This window comes from Vipera berus (genome assembly GCF_964194415.1).
Source record: "Vipera berus genome assembly, chromosome: 8".
Lineage (NCBI taxonomy): Eukaryota > Metazoa > Chordata > Lepidosauria > Squamata > Viperidae > Vipera > Vipera berus.
Genome location: NC_138211.1, coordinates 23,193,713 through 23,216,846, shown reverse-complemented (window position 1 = coordinate 23,216,846; position 23,134 = coordinate 23,193,713). Strand labels below are relative to the sequence as shown.

Below are 23,134 nucleotides of genomic sequence, written 5' to 3'. Positions count from 1 at the left end.
TTGGCAGGGGGACAGAGATCGACCTCGAGGCCTCTCGTTTGTGGAGTTCCTCAGGGGTCGGTCCTCTCGCCTCTCCTGTTTAACATCTATATGAAGTCTCTGGGTAAGATCATTCGTGGCTTTGGAGTTGGGTATCATCAGTACGCTGATGATACCCAGCTTTTTATTTCGACCCCAAACCACCCCAGTGATGCCCTCGACGTGATGTCCCGTTGCCTGGAGGCGGTCCGGGTCTAGATGGGGAGGAACAGGCTTCGGCTCAACCCTGACAAGACTGAGTGGCTGTACTTGCCAGCATCTCAGGAAACTCAGATCATTCCATCTCTCACTATGGGGGGGGTGAGTTATTACCCCCCGTAGATAGGGCTCGCAACTTGGGAGTTCTCCTAGATTCACAGCTTTCTTTAGAGGATCATATAGTAACTGTGACTAGGGGGGCCTTCGCCCAGGTTCGCCGGGTGTGCCAGTTGCGGCCCTATCTAGACCGGGATGCCTTGCGTACAGTCACTCATGTGCTCGTGACCTCTCGGTTAGACTACTGCAACGCTCTCTACATGGGGCTGCCCTTGAGGACCACTCGGAGGCTCCAACTGGTGCAGAATGCAGCCGCGCGAGTTGTGTTGGGGGTCTCCCGATACTCCCATATTACACCTCTGCTCCGTGAGCTGCATTGGCTTCCGGTTAGCTTCCAGGTGAGATTCAAGGTACTGGTATTGACCTACAAAGCCCTACATGGCATGGGTCCGGAGTACCTTAGGGAGCACCTACGGCCGGCATCAACTTCCCTCCGCCCAGTTTGCTCCCACAGAGAGGGCCTCTTCAGGGTGCCGCCGGTCAGAGAATGCCGTCTGGTGGCCCCCAGGGGGAGGGCGTTCTCTGTGGGTGCACCTGAGCTGTGGAACTGTTTACCGGTTGAGCTCTGGATGGCTCCCGACCTTCGCTCCTTCCGACGTGATCTAAAAACCTATTTGTTTGAACAAGCCGGCCTGGTCTGATGGGTTTTGGTTTTAATTATTGTTTTAATGTAATTTATTTTCTGCATTTGGGCACTAGGGTTTAATTTGTTTTTAATTTCTGTATTTTGGGTATTTTGGTATTTATGGCCCTGTTCATCGCCCTGAGTCCTTCGAGAGAAGGGCGGTATACAAATCTAATAAAATAAATAAATAAATAAATAAATTAAATGCAGAATTCCAGAAAATAGCTAGAAGAGATAAGAATGCCTTCTTAAAAGAACAGTGCAAAGAAATAGAAGAAAACAATAGAATAGGGAGGACCAGAGATCTTTTCAAGAAAATTGGAGAGATGAAGGGAACATTTCATGCAAAAATGGGCATGATAAAGGACCAAAATGGCAGGGACCTAACAGAGGCAGAAGAGATTAAGAAGAGGTGGCAAAATTACACAGAAGAACTATACAAGAATGAGCTTAACGTCCCTGACAATCACAGTGATGTGGTCACTGACCTTGAGCCAGACATCCTAGAATGTGAAGTGGGCCTTATAAAAGCTGAGCAACAACAAAGCTAGTGGAGGTGACAGTATTCCAGCTGAGCTATTCAAAATCTTAAAAGACGATGCAGTAAAAGTGCTACACTCAATTTGCCAGCAAATTTGGAAAACTCAACAGTGGCCACAGGATTGGAAAAGATCAATTTAAATTCCAATTCCAAAGAAAGGCAGTGCCAAAGAATGTTCAAACTATCGCACCATTGCACTCATTTCACATGCTAGTAAAGTTATGCTTAAAATCCTACAAGCAGTATGTGGATCGAGAACTACCAGAAGTACAGGCAGGATTTCGAAGAGGCAGAGGAACTAGAGATCAAATTGCCAACATACGCTGGATCATGGAGAAAGCTAGAGAGTTTCAGAAAAACATCTACTTCTGCTTCATTGACTATGCTAATGATGTGGTTCAGGGTCAGCCTGTGGGTTCGGCAGTTGGGTCGGACGACTCAGAGGAGGAGGAGGGGGTGTTGAAGAGCTTGCTGATGATGGCTTTGAGGCTCCGCAGAGCCCTCAGCCAGGCCCCTCCCACCTGGTGGAGACCCAGCTGTGTGAGCCTGACAGCGTGGATGAAGATGACCCACAGCTGGCCCTGTTCAAGGACGCCCGATGCAGGAGGCAGTCAATCAGGAGTAAACAGAGGAAGGCAATGGGCACCTCAGAAGGAGGCAGAGAGAGGCCACGCCCTGAGCTGTATTTAAGGGGAATGTATGGGAGGGCTGGTTTGCTGAAGGCAACCGCTTGGATAGTTCCTGTTTCATAGCTCCTGTTTCATGGTTGGTGTCTGTTTTATGTTAATAAATTTGGCAGGCTTTATTCCAGCCTCTTGCCGTTTGTAAAGGGGTTGTCCCTGCCTTTTCTGCAGAGCCAGTAGCAGGCTGGTACTGTTACGTGTTTTGTGCCAGCCCATGGCAGTTCCCCAAATAGGTCATCAGATGGAGCAAAGAGGCTTCTTTGCTCCCCTGCAGCAGCCCCATTGGCGAGAGAGTTTTATGGCTAGGGAGGGGCCGAGACCCCCCATAAATACCTCTGCTCTGGGGCTGCCTCTTTGTTCTAGTTCTGCTTCTCTTTTCTATCTTCTCACTTGCATGCATTCTCTATCATACAAGCATGGATGCTTCCATGCCATATAGCTCTTTTTATATAACCTGTCGATGAATAAAGCTTCATAATGACTGCATTTCTGCATTCTGCCTATTTTACTTGGAAGCACCTTAACGTCCCATCGATCTCTTGTGAAAGCTGCTTCACAAGTTGGTAGCAGAGAGGATGGTTAAAGGGAACGCTTCCAAGCCTGCAGCTAATGCCTAGATTTGAAACTGAAATGGATGGCCGGAGATCCCAGATTGTGACCAGGAGTCTTCAATCAAAATCAACAGCTCTAGCCCCTGAAGCAAGCTCCGCTCCAGGTGAGAGCACAGATGGCTTCCTTCTGCACGCCACAGAGGGAAGCTTGGAAGTTTTACAGTCCGCCCAAGACTGTCAAGATGCAGCAGAAGTGCTCCGGGCCCAACGCAAGCAACGCGTGGATCAAATGTCTACACCGGAATGCAAGGAACTGCTTCTAAAACTCCTTGAAGTACAGGAGACCCCACAAGCCTCTCCACGAAGGACATCAGTGCAGAAGGACTGTGGATGCCGGGTAAGCCCCCCCTCAGCCACCACGAGGCCCCTCAATATGGCGCCTGCCACCCTGAGTAACCCCGGGACCCCAGGGCTTTCGGCGCGAAATCCCCTGCCTAACTGTGACCTACAGCTTCCTGGGGCAACAGGAAACAAGATGGCTGCGCCCAGGGAGACCGCATGGCCCGGCACAGGAAGCAACATGGCAGCCCCCTGTGCGCCCACATTTTCTAACAAAGAAAGGCCTCAACTAAGTCTGGAGGCCCAGCAACCCCTGGCATCCAGCCGTAGCAACATGCAAACTCCTGGGCTCTCTCCAGCAGAAACCCTCGTGACCTATGATGGCAATAAGACTGCTCATTACCCTCCAAGGCCCCCTACCCTCTCTCCAGGGGCCCCAGTCTTCCTTTCGCCCCCGCCCAGGCGCTCTCCTTACTTGGCCTTCGGGGGGGGGTTGGCCCCCTCCTCCAGCATCGGCTTTAGCCATCCCCAAGGTTTTCAGGACCAGCGATGGGCTTCTCAAGGCAATCCAGGGCCGGGGGGGCTCCAGAAAGGTTTTCCAGAGCTTTTTCAAAACCAAGTGCCGGCCGGAAATCTTGGGCAACGCCCACCCCCTGATCACATGTTTTCCGGACATGCCCAGTACGGGCTTTTTAACCCTGAAGGGGGGCCATCTGAAAATCAGAGAAAAATACCACCAACGCCCACTAGAGGGGTACCTTTACCTTTTTTTTCAATGCAAACCTCTCAAATGCTACAGGAACTGGACAAAACGTTTCTCCCTGCGTCCACGTTGCCTCTTAACTTTAAAAAACTGAAAATTGGGGGGGAAAACTACCACAGTTGGAATAGAAATTTGCAGGTATGTCTATTAAAGGATGGGACTCTTGAAATGGTACTGAAGCCCCCACCTTTCCCGTGGAGCTCACGAGAAGAGTGGCTCCATAGACAGGCTTTTTCTACTCTGATGGGTTCTATGGATGATAATTTGTTCCCAAGCATTCCAGATGGACTCACAGCTTGCGCAGTTTGGCGGTTATTATACAATTTATTCAACAGCAAGAGCATGGGTTCCCTCACCAGACTCACAACTGAGTTTTACAACACAAGACTCAGGTTTGGGGCCAGCATGGCAGAACATCTCGGAAAATTAAAATCCCTCAGGGCGCAACTGATGTCCAAAAATTACCGAATACCTGAAGAGAACTTGGTCGCAGTTATCGTGGCTTCCCTGGACAAAAGTTGGAACAATTTTATTATTTCCCTGGAAGGGGGCAGGGATGAACCCATGCCTCTGTCCTATCTCGAGGGCAGACTCATTGATGAAGATAGCAGACGTAGAGATACGGGAGAATACAACAGAGTCACCAGCCAGCCAGCCAGCAGACGACACCGCAACTCAGAGCAGGTTAATGCTCTACTCAAGTGTTTCACCTGTGGCTCTGAGGGGCACCTCAAGAAGGACTGCCCCCATTTTCAACAAGGCCCCAAGCGTGGTCCCAATCAAGGTAGGGGCAAGGGACAAGGAAGGGGCCGTGGCGGGGCCAAAAGTACTAACAATTTTGTGTCTACCTGTGCCCCCACCACAAGAGCTGATAGCTCCACTGACTTATGGTTACTGGACTCTGGAGCTTCTTCTCACATTACCAATATGAGTCAAGGGTTTAAAAGGTTAAAGAAAATTACCTCATCTGTCAAGGTGGCCAACGGTGATAAAGTTTTAGTTGTTGGTGAGGGGTTTGTCTCTGTACCTGGACTTGGAAAAGTTGAAGGTGTTTTACACGCTCCCTCCATTGCCAACCACCTATTGAGCATTATCAAGTTATGTGACGAAGACGGGGTGGAAGTTTTATTTCGCAAAGGGGGAGGTCATGTCACCCGGGACCAGAGGGTCATCGGAAATATTGACATCATAAATGATTTGCCATATTTTTCCCCACAACCAACCCCAAGGCTGCTTAACCAGCGCAAGGCCGAAGCGGTTGCATCCAAGCCCCCACAGCAAGGCAGTGTGGATAAGAAATCCGAACCTCAGCTGTCACCTGAAACACCGCTCAAGGCAACCAATGCCAAGAGGGTGTCAGTGGGGAAGCCATTGCACGATAAGTGTGCCCATATTTTGCACCGAAGATTAGGTCATGCAAGCTTCCCTGTGGTTAAAAAGATGGGAGAGTTTGCTGAGGGAGTCCAGATCAAAGATTGTGAGGTATTCCTGGACTGTGCAATCTGTAAGAGGTCAAAGAGGAAGGCTGCGCCTATTCCAAAAACGTCACTGCGTAAGACCCAATACCCGTACCAACTAGTACATGTTGATTTAGTCGGGCCTTTCACACCATCCCTAGGGAAAAGTCAGTATTTTCTCACTGCAGTTGATGATTTTTCACGGTACGGCCACGTGTATATCCTCACAGAAAAATCTGAAGCCTTTGACGCCATAAAATCACTCTACAACTTTGTAGAGACCCAGTATAAAACCAAGATCGCACAACTGCAGAGCGACCGCGGGGCTGAGTTCATGTCCCGAAAATTCCAGGACTGGGTAAAGCGTAAGGGCATCTGCCATTTTCTTACCGCGCCTTTCACCCCAGCTCAAAATGGCGTGGCAGAGAAAAGAAATGGAGTCCTACAAACTATGATGCGTAGTCTGATTGCAGACGCAGGGGTCGCAGAATCATACTGGGCAGAAGCGGTAAAATACGCCAATTACACCTTAAACCGCACTTGGAGCAGTGTTGTGAACCAGACCCCATATTTCCTAGTTCATGGTAGGAAACCAAATCTTGGACATTTACGTGTGTTTGGGTCCTACGCATGGGTTCACATCCCCAAGCAGCTGCGGAAGAAGGGGAGATCTGTCTCCCAGAGACTGAGGTTCTTGGGCTACGCTCCTGGCTCCAAGGCCTACCGTTTCCTGGGAGAAGGGGGCAGGATTGTGAGTTCTCAATCTGCCTCCTTCGAAGAGGACTCCAATTGGGCCCAGATACACTCCAATGATCTGAGCCCATATATCAACCGTCCCAGCAAGGGCACACCGACTACGACATCACCTGAGACGTCCACATACCCTGCCACCGATGAAAGTGTGGAACAAGACGAAGATGTCATCCCACCTGGTTCAGATGGGGAGGATGAGCCGTCCAGTTCCCCAGCAACGCCTCAGAAACCCGCGGAAGAAAAAGGCGGTGAGTGGCAGAAGGTAAGAAGGTCAAAGCGGTCCAACAAAGGCATCCCGCCAAAGAGAATTGACATTGGGCACATCGCGTCTGTTAACAGCGTTGTGGTCACCCCAAAATCCTTCTCTGACATCCAGGAGCTGCCCATCGAAGAACAGGAGAAATAGCAGCTCGCGATGGAGAAGGAAATTCAGAGGTTAAAACAACTCAAGGTCTTCACCCCCCAGCAACCTCCAAAGGAGAGGAAAGTCATTGGCACAAGGTGGGTTTACAAGGCAAAACCACTTGCCAATGGCCTCTACCTGTATAAGGCCCGTTTGGTAGCTCAGGGATTCGCCCAACGCTATATGGAAGACTATGGGGAGACATACTCTCCAACTGTCCGGGCAGAGAGCGTCAAGACCGCCCTCGTGACTGCAGCCGCTCTGGGGGAGGAAGTCTTCCAATTCGACATCCAGACGGCTTACCTCCACGCCAACCTGGACCGGCAGATCTACGTGAAGGCCCCTCCTGGCTACCAGCAAGAAGGGGAAAATACATGGTTACTCCACAAAGGGTTATATGGTCTCAAGCAGTCAGGGAAACTATTGTATGACTGTCTTAGAAAAGGTTTAGAACGAGTTGGTTTCACTGCATCCCGAGCAGATGAATGTGTTTTCACACGCAACTCAAAGGGTACCACAGAAAGGGTGTTAGTTTATGTGGACGACCTACTATATGTAGGACCTGACAAGGAAGGGTGTGATGAATTTGCCAAGGCCCTGGAAGAAAAGTTCACTTTGAAATCTTTGGGGCGGGTTGACAAGTACTTGGGTGTGCATATTTTGGCCACTAAGGGGGGGTTCGCTCTATCTCAAAAAGAAAAGATAGAGGAGTTATTGGCCAAATGCAAAATGGCAGAATCTAATCCCACGCATAGCCCAATGCAAAGCGACTTTTACAACCATACTCATAAGGACGGTCCTGAGTTCACAGATAATACACTTTACAGATCTGTGATTGGCTCCTTGCTATATATCAGCAATTGGAGCAGGCCTGACATAGCTTTAGCTGTAAATCTATTGTCCAGGCATGTGGAACACCCAAAGGAATTCCACTGGACTGCTGTTAAGAGGGTACTTAGGTACCTCAGGGGCACGACCGATGCCCTCCTTGTGCTGGAACCAGAGAAGGGGAAGACGGGCCAGCTCTCCGCTTACTCAGACGCAGACTGGGCTGGTGACACCAAAAGTAGACGGAGCACCTCTGGTTTCCTCATATTGCTAAATGGCTGCCCAATACATTGGCATGTTAGGCAGCAAAAATTTGTTTCTTGCTCCACGGCCGAGGCTGAATATGCCAGCCTGTCAGACACGGCCAATGATTTGACTTGGTTCAATGATCTGATAACGAGCATCTGGGCAGCTCCTCCTCTGCCCATCCAAATTCTAGAGGACAACACAGCCGCCATTGCAATCTCGGAGGCTTATGCAGTAGGCTCTAGATCTCGCCACATAGACATACGCTATAAAAATGTCAGACAGCTTGCCAAAGAGGGTTTTATACATGTTGAGCACTGTAATACAGCTGACCAGATAGCTGATCTGTTCACCAAACCTGTCCCCATTGACCGGCACAACCTTCTGTGTAAGTGTTTGTGTTTGGTCTTCTGAACGTTTTTATACATGTCTATGACACCTGCTCGCCCCCTCACACACATTCACTGGTCCCTGTCATTGGCTGGCAAGAAGGGGAATTGTTACGTGTTTTGTGCCAGCCCATGGCAGTTCCCCAAATAGGTCATCAGATGGAGCAAAGAGGCTTCTTTGCTCCCCTGCAGCAGCCCCATTGGCGAGAGAGTTTTATGGCTAGGGAGGGGCCGAGACCCCCCCTAAATACCTCTGCTCTGGGGCTGCCTCTTTGTTCTAGTTCTGCTTCTCTTTTCTATCTTCTCACTTGCATGCATTCTCTATCATACAAGCATGGATGCTTCCATGCCATATAGCTCTTGTTATATAACCTGTCGATGAATAAAGCTTCATAATGACTGCATTTCTGCATTCTGCCTATTTTACCTGGAAGCACCTTAACGTCCCATCGATCTCTTGTGAAAGCTGCTTCACAGGTACAGAACAGCTAAAGCCTTTGTGTGGATCGTAACAAACTGTGGCAAATCCTTAAAGAGATGGGAGTACCAGACCATCTTATTTGTCTCTTGAGAAACCTATATGCGGGCCAAGAAGCAACAGTGAGAACTGGACACGGAAGCACTGATTGGTTCAAAATTGGGAAAGGAGTCCAGCAAGGCTGTATGCTGTCTCCTTGCCTATTTAACTTATATGCAGAGCACATCATGAGAAAGGCAGGGCTAGATGAATCAAAAGTTGGAATTAAGATTGCCGGAAGAAATATCAACAACCTAAGATATGCAGATGATACCACTCTAATGGCAGAAAGTGAAGAGGAACTAAAGAGCCTCTTTGTTGTGAGTGAAGAAGGAGAGTGCAAAACTTGGGTTGAAACTAAACATTAAGAAAACCAAGATCATGGCATCCGGCCCTCTCAATTCCTGGCAAATAGATGGGGAAGAAATGGAGGTAATAACAGATTTTATTTTCCTGGGCTCCAAGATCACTGCAGATGGGGACTGCAGCCAAGAAATTAAAAGACGCTTGCTCCTGGGGAGGAAAGCCATGGCAAATCTAGACAACACACTAAAAAGCAGAGACATCACCCTGTCAACAAAAGTGTGTATAGTCAAGGCTATGGTCTTCCCAGTTGCAATGTATGGCAGTGAAGAAAGGCTGAGCGCCAAAGAATTGAGGCCTTTGAACTCTGGTGCTGGAGAAGACTCCTGCGAGTCCCTTGGACTGCAAGGCGATCAAACCGGTCAGTCCTAGAGGAGATCAACCCTGACTGCTCTTTAGAAGGCCAGATCCTGAAGCTAAAACTCAAATACTTTGGCCACCTAATGAGAAGGAAGGACTCACTGGAGAAGAGCCTAATGCTGGGAAAGATTGAGGGAAAGAGAAGAGGGGGACGACAGAGAATGATGTGGCTGGATGGAGTCACTGAAGCAGTAGGCGTGAGCTTAAATGGACTCCAGAAGATGGTAGAGGACAGGAAGACCTGGAGGAATGTTGTCCATAGGGTCGCGATGGGTCGGACACGACTTCACAACTAACAACAACAACTCCCCCACTGTACTTGGCTAGCAGTCACGTACCACCTGCAAGGTGCCAAAGGGAAAGAGAAAAAGGGAAAAGTGAGGGGGAAGAAGGGAAAAAGAAAAGGCATTGACTTGCAGAAGGAAGCATTAACACTGAACCTCAACTTTTTACTTTTCCATATTATAAACTAACCATTTCTATAACAACAAATAAATCTAACCAGTAAAGCCCAAAATACCCCCCCTTTTTTTGGTCATCAAGGTTTTGACCCCTTGCTAAGCACTGGTGGTACTTGAATACTGTCATATCCTAAAAGTGGTACAACCTGTGAAAAGGGTGAAAAGCCCTGCTTTAGAAGACTGGCTCAAGAACTTTACAGACTTGAGCACTAGGCTCTCTATCCAACAAGGTGCTGTGCAGTGGTGAGAAGGGCAAGGTCCTACACTTAGGCAGGAAGAAATAAATGTGTAGAGTACAGCAGAGGTCCCCAACCTTTTGGGCACCAGGGACTGCTTACTTGGAGAAAGGTTATTCCACGGACCGGAGGGGGCCTGGTTTTGTGTGCTGCCTGCATCCTGTGGATTGGGCTTTGCTTGTATGTGCAGATGGGGCGTTGGGGACCCGTGGGGTACAGGACAGGCTCAAGAATGGTCGCCGTGAGAGAGAAGCAGGAGTCTGGGCGTGTCACTGCGTGTTTTTTTAGTTTTGCCAGCTTCGCTCATTCTTAAGTGTACATCTCTTTCTGCTCTGCACTCTGTATTATCTTATCATGTAACCATAGTGACTCCAGCTATGTCCAGCCAATGTTTTGGTTTTAAACAGTTTTGTGCACAGGCCTAGAAAAGTTTCCCACAGTTACTTTTACTTTGTTCTTCTGCCTGATGAGAGAATGTAGTCAGTCTAGGTCTTTTGTTTTCTCATTAAACAAATTTTACTATAGAATATGCCTTTTCTTTGATATTGACCATACAAATGAACCACGGTCCATCCACCTCTGGTCGGACTGTTAATTGTTCCGCGACATTTGGTAGCAGAGAATGGTTTGTTTTTATTTTCAAGTTTTATTGATAGGCAATTAGCCAGGCAGTTAGTCCGGCACTGAGGAGGCTGTGATTAATTGCTGCAAATATGCCGAGGAAAAGGAGAAAGAAGAAGGCCGGTTATCTCTCTGCTGAGGAGGAGGCAGCCGTTTCACAGAGAGATCTCCCTTCAAGTTTACAGACTCCGTTGGCATCGGCTACACGTCTTGGAGAAGCAGCCTCTGAGCCAAGCTCAGTTTCACCATTTTCTGTTTTTACAGACTCTCTTTTTTAAATTTATTAAACAAATTTTAAATAAAAAAACAAGAACATTATTACAAAGTACTGAAAAGTGCATCAAATAGAAAAACACCAAAACATCCTAGACACCAAAAAAACAAAAACAACAACATTTGACAAGACCGGGGAGTGTAATACTACCCCTAATTTCTTTTTCTCGTGCATCCCAGGCTAAGTAACCTTTAATTACCAAATATTAGAAATCTATAATTGTATATATCTCCAGATTCTATACCTCAAATAATAATAAACAATCATCTGGTATTTCCCCCGTTGAGATTAAATATTCTATTTTGTAACCATGAATACCAGGAGTCCCAACTTTTATTGAAAAGTGATTCACTTTTCCCTTTGAGAATATATGTCATTCGATCTGACTCTGCGCATAGTAATACTTTCTCTATTACTTGATAGTCCGTTGGGATTTCCTTCATCTTCCAATATTGCGCATAAATCATACGTGCCACTGTTGTAATATGTATTACTAGATACCAAACATTTTTTGGTACTTCTTGTGGCTTCATCCCCAAGAAGAAAATAGCTGGGTCCAATTGAAGATCATATCCTGTTATTTGAAATAACCAATTTTTTATATTGGTCCAGTAACGCCTAACCTTTGGACAAATCCACCATTGATGGTAGAAAGTGCCCCTGGCAGAATCACATTTCCAACATTTGTCATTTGCATTGGGAAACATTTTTGAAATTCGTGCGTGAGCTTAGTACCATCTATACAACATTTTGTACATATTTTCTTTAAATGCCATTGCTAACGTTAATTTTATATTTTTCTTCCAAATTTGTTCCCACTCTTCTAATTCTATAGTGCGACCAATATTTCTCCCCCAGGCAATCATTACGTCATTTATTGTTCCCCCTTCCATCCCATGGAACAAAAGTAGATTATAGGTCTTCGATAAAAATTTAGCATCACTTCCCCATAAAATCTTGTCTAATTTTTGTGGGATTATATTGATTCCAAATTCCTGCTTATCCCTATTAAACCTTGAGCTCATTTGAGAATACAACCACCAATCCAACTCTATACCCCCAAAATACGTCCAGTGTGCTCCCACAAGGAGGGTCTTCTCAGGGTGCCACCGGTAAAAGATTGCCGGCGGGTAACACCCAGGGGGAGGGCCTTCTCAGTGGGTGCGCCTGCCCTCTGGAACCAGCTGCCCGTGGAGCTGAGGACTGCCCCCGATCTCCGTTCATTCTGCCAGGACCTGAAGACCTGGCTCTTCGAGCTCTCTGGCCCAGGCTGAGAATTTTAATTCTAATTTTAATTGGGGTTTTTTACTTTTTCAGGGACTGTTATAATCTTTTTAATTTTTTTAAATTTTTGTATTTCTTGTTTTAATTACCCTGTTAACCGCCCTGAGTCCTTCGGGAAAGGGCGGTATACAAATCCAAATAAATAAATAAATAAATAAATAAATAAATAAATAAATAAATAAATAAATAATAGGTATGAGATAATTCTTGTTTATGTTGATGATATTGTTTATATTGGTCCAAATAAGCAGATGAGTTAATTTTTTGCTAAAGCTTTACAACAGTTTTTCACATTGAGGTCTTTAGGACATATTAACACTTATTTAGGTGTTCAAGTTACCAAAACTCAGAAGGGGTTCAGTCTTACACAGGAAGATAAGATTGAACAACTATTGCATCACTGCAACATGAAGGATGCTAAACCTGTGAGTATACCCATGCAAACCGACTTTCACAACTTGACACATGAACCGAGTCCTGAGTTCGAGGATCAAGCACTTTATCGCTCAGTCATTGGGTCGCTGCTATATATTAGTAGTTGGACTAGACCTGACATTGCACTTAGTGTTAATCTCCTATCACGACACGTAGGCAAGGCAAAACAGTTTCATTGGACATGTGTAAAGAAATTATTGAGGTATCTAAAACACACCAAAGACATGAAGTTATTGTTAGAACCCACACATACTGACTATGCAGAGTTATGTTGTTATGCAGATTCAGATTGGGCAAGTGATAAGAAATCACGTAAAAGCACTTCAGGTTATATGATGTTTTTGAATGGATGTCCTGTTTACTGGCAGGTTATATTGTTCTAAGATGGCGGCGCCTGGAATGGCTGCGGCTGCATTGGCTCTTGAAGGTGAATAGTTTTGGGAGGGATAGTAAGGACTATAGGCCACATGGTCAGGAAGATTTTAACGTGTTTGAGCAACATAGTGGAACTAAGGTAACATATGACATACGACCGACAATCTTTGCTGGCCTAGCGAGTTTCTAGTTGTTTTGGAACTGTTGGTGAGACTGTTAAAAGTCGTTAGCGCTGTTTGAATTTGTTCTGCCAGCAGCAAGATCTGACTGCTGGCCCAGTGATGGATTCTACTGCAAATCAGGGCTGTTTCCAGAGGAGGCAGAGGAGGAGAGGACCTGGAGCTTATGGAGTGAAGGAACTGGATGAGGCTGTCGGCAGGCCCAGAGGAAGAGAGAGGGGCTTTTGGAGGAGTTGGTGGCGGCGGCAGCAGCGTGCTCCAGGGGCGAAAAGAAACAAGGCCTCTTTAAGGAAAGGGTGGAAGAGTCAGGATCAGAAAAAGGAAAGAAGGCGAGGTTGTTAGAATACAAGCGAATTTGAGGGCTAATCCACATGGAGCCACATTTCCATCTGTCCTGTTTGCCATCGTTCACTCCCTAGAGACTAAAATGGACAATGTGAAATTTGAGCGGGCCCCGAACAAGGAGTATATATCGGAGGTGGTGACCCTTTGAGAGCTGTATGCAACGAAATTTCATTTTGATGTATGCCAATTGGTGTACATTCAAAGGGACAATAAAGTTATCATCATGTGCGTAAACAGAATTTTGTTTGTTCCTCTACAGAAGCTGAGTATGCTTGTGTTTCAGATGCATGTAATTCTCTAACGTGGTTTGATGCCTTAGTCACAGATATCTGGACACCTCCGATTCGACCAATCACTTTGATGGAGGACAACGAATCTGTGGCTTATATATCTGAGAATCGCTTTACAGGTTCCAGGTCTAGACACATTGACATCCGTTACCAAAACATAAGACAAGCAGTTAAACAAGGTTTTGTCAAATTGCAGTATGTACCTACACATGACCAAATTGCTGATATGCTAAACAAGCCACTTCCTACAGCCCAACACGAGTATCTACGCAAGATGTGCCTTATCTGATTTTCTGCTTCGCTGACAAAAGAAGGGGATATCACTGCGTGTTTTTTTAGTTTTGCCAGCTTCACTCATTCCTAAGTGTACATCTTTGCACCTGTGTATTATCTTATCATGTAACCATAGTGACTCCAGCTATGTCCAGCCAATGTTTTGGTTTTAAACAGTTTTGTGCGCAGGCCTAGAAAAGTTTCCCACAGTTACTTTTACTTTGTTCTTCTGCCTGATGAGAGAATGTAGTCAGTCTAGGTCTTTTGTTTTCTCTTTAAACAAATTTTACTATAGAATATGCCTTGGATTTCTTTTCTTTGATATTGACCATGCAAATGAACCACGGTCCATGCACCTCTGGTCGGACTGTTAATTGTTCCGCGACAGGGCGGGCCTCTTGCTTAGGGAGCCGGCAAATGTGCTGAGCTGCCAAGGAGCCAGCGCCGTCCCGAGCTGCGTGGACGGAGGGAGAGCATCGAGATGGTCGTGGGAGTTGACGGCGCTTCTCGATGCTGCTGGGTGAGGTCCCGCTTCGAAGGCCGCGTCCGGTGCCGATGACCCCAACGGGGAAAAAGAGTGCAGAGGATGCCAGAGAGGGAGCGAGGGGCCCGGAGGCCAGGCCGTGCAAGGGGCGGCGAAGGGAGCCCGGTGCGCCTTCCCGGACTTGAAGGGCTCCCGCAGGGCGGAGGGGGCTCCGCCTGAGCTCTCCGAAGGGCAGGACGGGATGCAGCGGTTCCACCGGAGGGAAATCCAACCTGGAAATGAGGTGGGATTTCCCGACAGCGGAAACCATCCGCGGCTCAACGGGCTTCCCGGACTCGCGGCGCCACCGTCGCTGGAGGGCTTTGAAGGAGACCCGGGCGGACGCCCGTCTACAATGGCGCGGGGTCCCCGGCTTGGGCGCCAGAGGAGCTCCGGGGTCCCTCCCGGCTCGGTTCTGATTTCGAGCATTCGAGTCGGGCGCTCCCTCCGGGCGAGCGGGATCCGGCCAGCACGGGGAAGCACGGCGCCCCCTGCGGGCCAAGGACCAGACCGGCGGCGGAGGCGAAGCGCGCCCCCTGGCGGCCGGGGGGGCGGCGCAGCTGGCGGCACTTCCGGCGGAGGCTCCCATGGCGGCGGCGGCGGCGGCGGGGCGGCGGGGCGTGGAGGCGAGCGGGGGCGGCGGGAGGGGGGGCAAGAGGGGGCTCCGCTGGGAGGGGGTGCTCCGCGCGTGCCCGCCCCTGACCGCGCTCTCTCTCTGCAGGCCTCTGCGCGGGTCCTGAGGGGCGCCTGGGGGCTACTGGGCGTCAGGCGCGGGTTCCGGAGCAGCGCCGCCTCGGAGAAGGTAGGGGCCGCGCCGCCGCTGGGCGGTCGGTCGGGCGGGGTGTTTCGCGGAAGGCTGAGCGGGGGGCGCGGAAGGCCGCCTCGCCCACGCGCCCCGCTTTCCCTTGCAGTGCCACGCGGCCCGCGTCCGCCCTCGGAAGGGGAACCAGCCGGTGTCGTACGAAGAGGCCCACCCGCCCCACCACATCGCCCACCGCAAGGGCTGGCTCTCCCTGCACACCGGTGAGCGCCAGGCGGGGGGAGGGGGGGTCGATGCCCCGGAAGACCCTGTGGACCCAGGGCCCTCGGAGGCGGTTGCGGCCGCGCAAACGGCCATCGGGGCTCCCTCCGTCTGGTCTCTCCCCCCCCCATCCCCAATAAAATAATCCCCGGCTTTTCCCGCCCGGCTTCCCTCTCATTAGCCCCCTTTCCTTAGATCCCCCTTCCCCTAGCAGCAGTTTTCATTGGGGGAGGGGCTGGGAAGGGAGGCACCTTTGGGTTGCAGGTGCTCCCACCCCTCCCACGTTTTATGGAGCCCAGAGGATGCTGGGAAAAGCAGGGCTGCCGTCTGGAGGTCAGAATGCCTGTTCGGAAGCTCTAAAAATAAAACCTTAATGTTTCACATTAAATGGTAGCTGCAGCAAGTCTTTGCGATTAAATGTGTGAAGACGGGCTGCGCGAGGCCATTTTCTGGGTCTGGTCAGTTGGAGCGACAGTGTGATACAGAGCACCCCTCTCTTGCATCACAAGAAGAATAAACTTGGCTCTTGCTTCCTTGGTTTGTCCTGCAGGTAACCTGAATGGTGAGACTGACACAGCTGAGCGCACGGTGGAGGATGTTTTCATTCGCAAGTTCCTCTTTGGCACCTTTCATGGCTGTTTGGCTGATGAGATTGTGCTGAAGCGTAGGGCCAACACTTTGATAATCTGTGCCATTCTAATGCAGAATCTCCCACCACATAAGATTTACTTTCTGGTTGGCTACACAGAGGTGCTGCTTTCCTTTTTCTACAAGTGTCCTGTTAAGATGGAGGTGCAGACCATATCTGAGAAGATAATTTACAAATGCCTCTAATCCTGGTTTAGTTTATCGTAGAAAGATGATCCTGACTCCTGGTTGATATTGATCCTCCAAACCCAGTGGGATTCTTGCTGCTTTTCTCCTTGCACAGACTGGTGTTTTCCAGCCATTGACTTCTCCTCCAGAAACTGGAAATAGATGGAAGCACCCAGAGAAAGGAGAAATCTTGTTGATTATTAGAAATGAGTTGCTGAAATGCAAACAAAGAATATTTGTCCCTATTTATGACTCTTCCCAGTTCTTTGTCTCTTTAGCAGTAGAATCCTGGCCTGCACCACTCTGTAGCAATGGAAAATCATTTCTCTTTGCTTCACTCAATGGGGTGCTCCAGGCTGAGGTTCCATATAGCTACAGAGCCTGCAGGTTGTCATGCCAGGGCAAGTGGGGATGGGTGAGCTTCTGAACAGAAGGTGAAAGAGCTGGACTATGGCTGTTCCATTGCCTCCCTCCCTCCTCACTGTTTTCTTTCTTCACAGACTGCAGGGTAAATGCTTCAGGATAGGAAGGAACCTAGCCTGTAAAGAGCAGGCTTGTAGGGCAGAGTGAAGACAGACAAAATGGCACCAAAGGTCACGCTAGATTCTTTTCAGGACAAGTGCAGAATTTAACCCTATAAGGAGCTATTCAGACAACCAGTGCAGAATGGCCTGGAGTAGTAGAAATGGAATGACAATCTGAGAGGTCCCTTAGGGGAAAAATAGGCCAAAAATCCATATGTAGCACTCTGGAAAAAATTCTTGCTTTTGTTCTGGGAAGGCGAATCTGTTCAGTGTACTTCCCTTTAGTTACAGCTTGGAGATAAAATATTCACACATTGGGAAGTTGTAAAATGGGATGAACAATTTCCTGGCAGTCCATAGCCCAGGCATGACTAGAAGCACAGCTTGAACTTCAAGGTGATTTTCTGTGTAGTGAGAGTCTAGGAAAACATGATTTCCCCTCACAAGTCGTGTTTCCTTCACGTAATAGTTAACAGGGCTGAGTAATTGCTAAAATTCATGATGGTGCTATCCAAGTGTCATAGCCGTTTCATTTTGTGCTAAAAACAATGTGACCAGCTGGATTTTGCCTGATCTCAAAAAAAGCTCCAAAGAGCCAATCCTGGTTAACTTGGATTGGAAACCACCAAGAAAATCTCAGGACTGTAAACCACACTGGAATTGGGGCTAAGAGGGAAGCACCAAATCTCTCTTCCTGGACTTGTTTAGAAATTGAGCTTGACTTGAAGGAGATTTGGCTTTTTTATAGAAGATAAATAGATCATGAAAGGATGTCTTTCCAGGAACTCTTCTTTATGTTTGAAGTACTTCTACTGCTAGGTGTGTGTGTGTGTGTGTGTGTGTCAGCTGAGCTCGAATTCTGGAAACCTTGGGGAAATGACCATGAAAGTAGTTTTGCTTTCCTGAGTACCACTCCCCGCAACTGAAAGCTGGTTGGCAAAAGAGCTATACCCCTTGGCCACCACTTCCACCTTGTGCTCTGCACAAGTTCTGTACCCACTGACAAGGCTGGGGCCAAGAGGACTTGTGATAGTACCCATGAATTGTTACTAGGACAGGAAGGGAAGAGTCCAAATGGGGGAGGCTCTGTTTTTGCCAGCACAAGCTCCTTCAGATTGGAATGTCGTCCTGTTTGAGGTCGGCCCAGCGTTATCCTGCCATTTCCTTTCTTCCTGGAAATAATGATGGGCAGGGAGCTTTCATGTAATTGTAAAGTGGAGGTTCACCACTGAATTGAAACATGAATTCATTGAAAGCACTCCTCAGGAGTGTGTACTTAGCTGAATTACTGAATTGACCTATCTGGGGGTTTGCACAAGGTTACCACCATTTTTTTTATCCAAAGTGAATGGTAATCCATTTTAGCACGTACCACTTTGATGAGTCAGCATTCATGGATGCAGCGGATGTCATTCAATATAAAGGAACTCTGTAAGATCATCCTGTGACATAGGATGTTGCAAGCAGTGCTCACAAGGAAAGGTTATGGCTGCAGACAGGCCATTTCCAGGCAGAGATTTCTGATGAGCTGCAGTAAAGAGGGGCCACTCAGAACTCTTCTGTTGCTTTGAACTCTGCTTTATAAGACAGGGCATGGGGTTCCTGGCACTGTCAACTGTACAAAACTAATGATGCAAGCAGAGAAACACACATGGCCAAGCTCCAGCTTCCTGATGGTTTTAACTTTGCCCTTCAGAAAGGAGTCCAAAGCTCAGAAGCCCCCAGGAAGCTAAGCTGGCAATAGGAGCGAATACTCCTGGGCCCTGATTGTATTTTTGTTTCCCTTGGCCATACTTCCCTTGGCCATACTTCTTTCCATCAGGTGTGAACCGGTTGGGATAAAATGACAATACAATGTGTGGCCAAGAAGGCCAGATTCAGTTACATGTTGTGTCATGAGCAGAAGATTGAAATTGGCTGCTGAAATTCTGTAATGTAATCCTTGCAGCTGAGTGGCCCTCTGTTCTTCTGGCCCTCTGTTTTCCCACCCTGGCTGTCCTGTTTCATAAACTGCCACTGAAGAGGCCCAGTTGTTTTCCTAGCTGGTGGTGTCTGGAGCACTTCCTAGTGAGTGCACTGTTTACTTTGTTGGTTTATGGCTAAACATTGTGTTTAGAACCGTTTTACCGATGACATCCATGGAAGTAACTCGGTGTTAGACACAGGGCCAGAGACAACTTTATTTTTAAATCCCAGTACAGAAGAGCAAATAGCCAAAGACATGCACTGGCGGCAGCATTGGTGACCTATTCATTTTCTCTTCCTTGACACAAACCATAACCTTAATGCACAGCTCAGTTTCTCTTTTCTATCTGAACTTCTGTTTGGCTCCCTTCCAGGAAGATTTTTTTTAGACTTAATTTTGTTTTAGGTGCTTACCAATTTATATGTTTCGTTATGCTGTCCTGTCCAGGCCACTCAACACAAAGATATAGGGAACCTAGAGTGGGAGCTGTATGCACCTCCCAGGGCAGGCTGTTCCAAAGGGTGGGCAGCCTTCAGTTGAAGGGAGTGGCACACCCATTCTGTCAGGCAGAAGCAACTGGAGGCAGGCAGTCCCTCATATACCAGGACCTATGCACAAAGGGCTTTATAGGTGATACCAACACTTTGAATTGCCCTGGGAAGCAGCTTGTGTAGCAGCTTCCTGGGGGCTTCTTGTGCAGCCCCATGTAGAGGGCATTGCAATAGTCCAACCGTGAAGTTTTGCACCTTCCAATATATTTTTATCCACTACTAGATGACAGTTTTGTAGCATAAGACCTGCCCCCTGTGGAACATAGATGCTTGCAACCAGTGTGCAACCAGTGGATGGGACGTTTTCTCCCCAAATAAATACATTTTTGGTCCTTCAGCAACTGATATAATTGCCTACCAATAATATTGGAATCTTATACTGTCACTTAGTTCAGATGACAGGTTGGGTTCTGCTTACCGAAGGCATTACAATAGGGTGCATTGCTACAAGATGCTAAACGATTTACTATGTGATAAATGGATTCACACAATTATTAAACTGACATTCATTAGGTCTGTATCCCATTTCTTTCCACAAGCACTCCCTAGGCTAGGGTATGTGACCCTTTATTTCTCCCAGTGACCATCTAAGTTGAGCTAAGTGAACGACTACCTTAAAGACTGTGCTTGAACCTACATTTCCTTGGTTCTAATCCAACAGTTTAATTGCTATACCACATTTTAAGCTTAATATTTTGTGTGAACCGGGCCCCTTTTTCAGCAGAATGATATATCTTCCAGGTCAATTTCCTCAAGTCCTCAGTATCAGTTGAATATTCACAAATAGAAAATCATTCTAATCATCCTAGCCGTTTCATGTTTACTTCAAAATTTGTACTTCCCAATATGTGCAGAAAGGATAAAAACAGTGTGCTTTCCCCCGCTATTATAGCACATTGCATTGCCATAATGCTTACTTTTTCATTATTGCAAAATTGGGAGGTGTTTCAGGTCCCTGTTTGACACTTAGGGAAAAATCACTAAAGCTGGTATATTTACAATTGAGCATTTACAAAAAATGGTGTCTTCTCAGCAATAATTGGTAGGACTTGCTGCAACTTAAAATAGGTAATGTAGGTAATGCAATCATATGACCACATTTTTTCCATAATCAACTTGCCAGAACACTTGACATCTGAGTTTTCAGTAATTTTGCATAGCTAATCTAATAAAGATTGTCTTACTGGGTTTAGGGACTGTGTGGGTGATATAAAAATTCCATAGAATAATAAATAATAAATGCTCAATTTATGTATATTAGCATAATATCTAATGGGAAATATGACACACATCTGTACCTATATATAAATAAATTGACGCAGAAGCAGCAACTCCAGACCTTTTGACGGAGTGGCAAGTGCCTCTTTCCCTCACCTGCAGCTTGTGCTGCTTTAGGCTTATTTTACATACCCGAATGCTCAAATGTTCCACACAGATTGACAAACTCTACAGGGGTTATGGTGGAGAATCGGGTGTCCCTTGTGTCAGAGATCACCCGACTGGTGGAACATTGACTTGAGAGCTGCAATTTGTTCCTGTCTTCCCAGAGTTGGTTGTTAATGGCAGTTCTGGACTTCTGTCTTGCCCTCCAAGCGTAGATCCCATCTTTGGAATCCGCTCCCTTCTGAGCACAAAACGGACTGGTGACGCAGCTTTCAACAACCAGTTCAGTGCAGGAAAGGCAGCAGATTCAGTCTTGCCATTTGGCAACAAGGGACAGCCCTGTCCTCTGAACTCAAAGTCACAGGTGCTGCCAGCCAGGTGGTTGCAGTCAAGCTAACCCTGGCACAACCCTGGATGGGCAGGGATGGGATTCTGATTCAGATATCTAAGTCAGGCTTTTGAGGCTGTTGAATCCCTCAAATCCCTCTTCCCCAGCAGTGCAGAACACTTATTTATGATAGTGGCTTCCAATTTTCATACAGGTTGTGGCCTGTGGGCCCTGTTAGGTGGCAACACTGGACTGATCTAGGAAAACTAAGCAGAGCAGGGCTTGGCTGAATTGGCTGAGCAATATGAGAGTCCTTGGCTTAGCAACCATTTGAACTGATGATGGAAGCCCCAAAAGGATATTTAGACAGGTTCAAAGTTCCGAAGGCTGCCCTCCCTCATCACATAATTGCATTTTAGGCCCTTGGAAAATGGCTCACATTTATGGCCATTGGCAGCATCCTGCATGTGATCATGATTTATATAATCTTTGCTGAAAACTGGCATTTGCTTCCAGTTTCTGGCAAAAAATGTCATTGTGTACAATGGGGTCAATTAAGGACCACTGTGCTCAATGACTTCCACGAAAAAGGTGGTAAAATTGGGTGCGGTCATGTGTTGATCTGCAAATCAACTGGCTCAACTTTAAACCATAATTCAATTACGGTCATAATTCAAGCAATATATGTAAAGTAGACAGGAACCTGAAAAAACTTTCCAGATATGGGCAGGGTAACCACTTAAATACTGTGGCAAAGAAGAAAGACCATCTGAATATAATGATGGAGAACCAAGAATCCTGCTTGAGACAAAAAAACCTTTAACTCTGTAACCTCATTAGGGCGTTTTCTGAGCAGATGGGTGAGAAATCAAGAGAGCCGAGCAGTCAATGTGGGAATGTAAAAGGTTTAAGCCACTGGATTTGTATAGGGAAAAAAGTAACAATTCAATGAAGTTGGTGAAATAGATTGTTCAGAATTATTTTCCATTATTACATGGAGGCCAATAAAGTGCCTAGCACAGCAGGATTGTAGCACTGCATGCACTGCTGTTCTTTCGTCATGGACTATCACATTACCCCAGGTTTGCTTAACCTCAGGAAATAGCAGGATCAGGTGTCCTCAGACCATTAACTTGGCAGTAGAAATGATTTAAAGTACATTTTCCCCCTCTGATATGTGTAAATGTATACAGCTGGGTGCCAATATTCAGCCAGTAAAAAATGCTCAGGGTCTATTTAAATATGGTGCCTGGTAGACAAATGGATTCTGCATGAGGAGGTAGAGCAGCTTTTTGCCCCTAGGCCTGGACTAACCATGGCCGGGGCAGGGCCCAGGCTCTGCCCCCTCAGCATTTCAGCAGCCCCTGGAGCTTCTCTTAGCTTCTCTTGCAACTGGAGTGAGCGAGGGGGACAGCAGAGTCACGGCACTCTGCTGCCCCACTTCGAACGCATCTGGCTGCCAGCTGAGGGGAAACTTTCAGAGCAGAAGAGAAAAGACGAAGCATAAGGATAGACCCAAATGAAAGATAGATTGAAGGGAAAAATAAAATTCTGAAGTTGAAAGGAATCACAAGGATTGTCTAGTTCAATCTGTGGTAAGAAAAGCAATTAAGCCATCTTCAAGAGATGGCTGTTAGGTGATTTCTTAAACATCCAGGGACAGAGAGTCTGTAATCTCCATAGGTAGACTATTGTCAGGTGAGGAGCCTGGATAGAGTTTAAAAGCACTGAGTTTTTTCCATGTCACGTATTCATAAGAAGCTGATCTACTAACAGGCCGAGGCAAATCAGCACCAGATAAGTCAACAGACTTCAAGAGAGGGCTAGATTAGGTCTCTTACGGGGTGGGGTGGGGGGAAGAAACCAATGATGCATTTGACCCTGCCCTTGGGCTCAGCCTAGTGGTGTCCTACATCTATTTTCCTTTTGTACAGCTCTTAAAAGGTTTCCCCTTTTGAGTTGTGTCCGACTCATCTCCGTTTCTTAGCTGAGGGAGGCAGCATTGTCCAAAGACACATCTGTGGTCATGTGGCCAGCATGACTATACCCGAGGCACATGGAACGGGTAGATGTACAA

The 23,134-nt window shown here is 47.2% G+C and overlaps 1 protein-coding gene across 2 annotated transcripts; it reads left to right on the top strand.

Moving 5' to 3' along the window:
- The first annotated feature begins 14,411 nt into the window (after positions 1-14,411).
- Positions 14,412-16,550, top strand: MRPS24 (mitochondrial ribosomal protein S24). 2 transcript variants are annotated; one of them, XM_081333529.1, is made up of 4 exons: positions 14,412-14,465; positions 15,190-15,270; positions 15,380-15,491; positions 16,040-16,550. In XM_081333529.1, the coding sequence occupies exons 1-4, from the start codon at positions 14,427-14,429 to the stop codon at positions 16,321-16,323; spliced, it is 516 nt and encodes a 171-aa protein (XP_081189655.1). In that variant the 5' UTR covers positions 14,412-14,426; the 3' UTR covers positions 16,324-16,550. The 2 variants fall into 2 exon arrangements, with proteins under 2 accessions (XP_081189655.1, XP_081189654.1); XM_081333528.1 differs by lacking the exon at positions 14,412-14,465 and adding an exon at positions 15,038-15,094.
- The last annotated feature ends 6,584 nt before the right edge of the window (positions 16,551-23,134 follow it).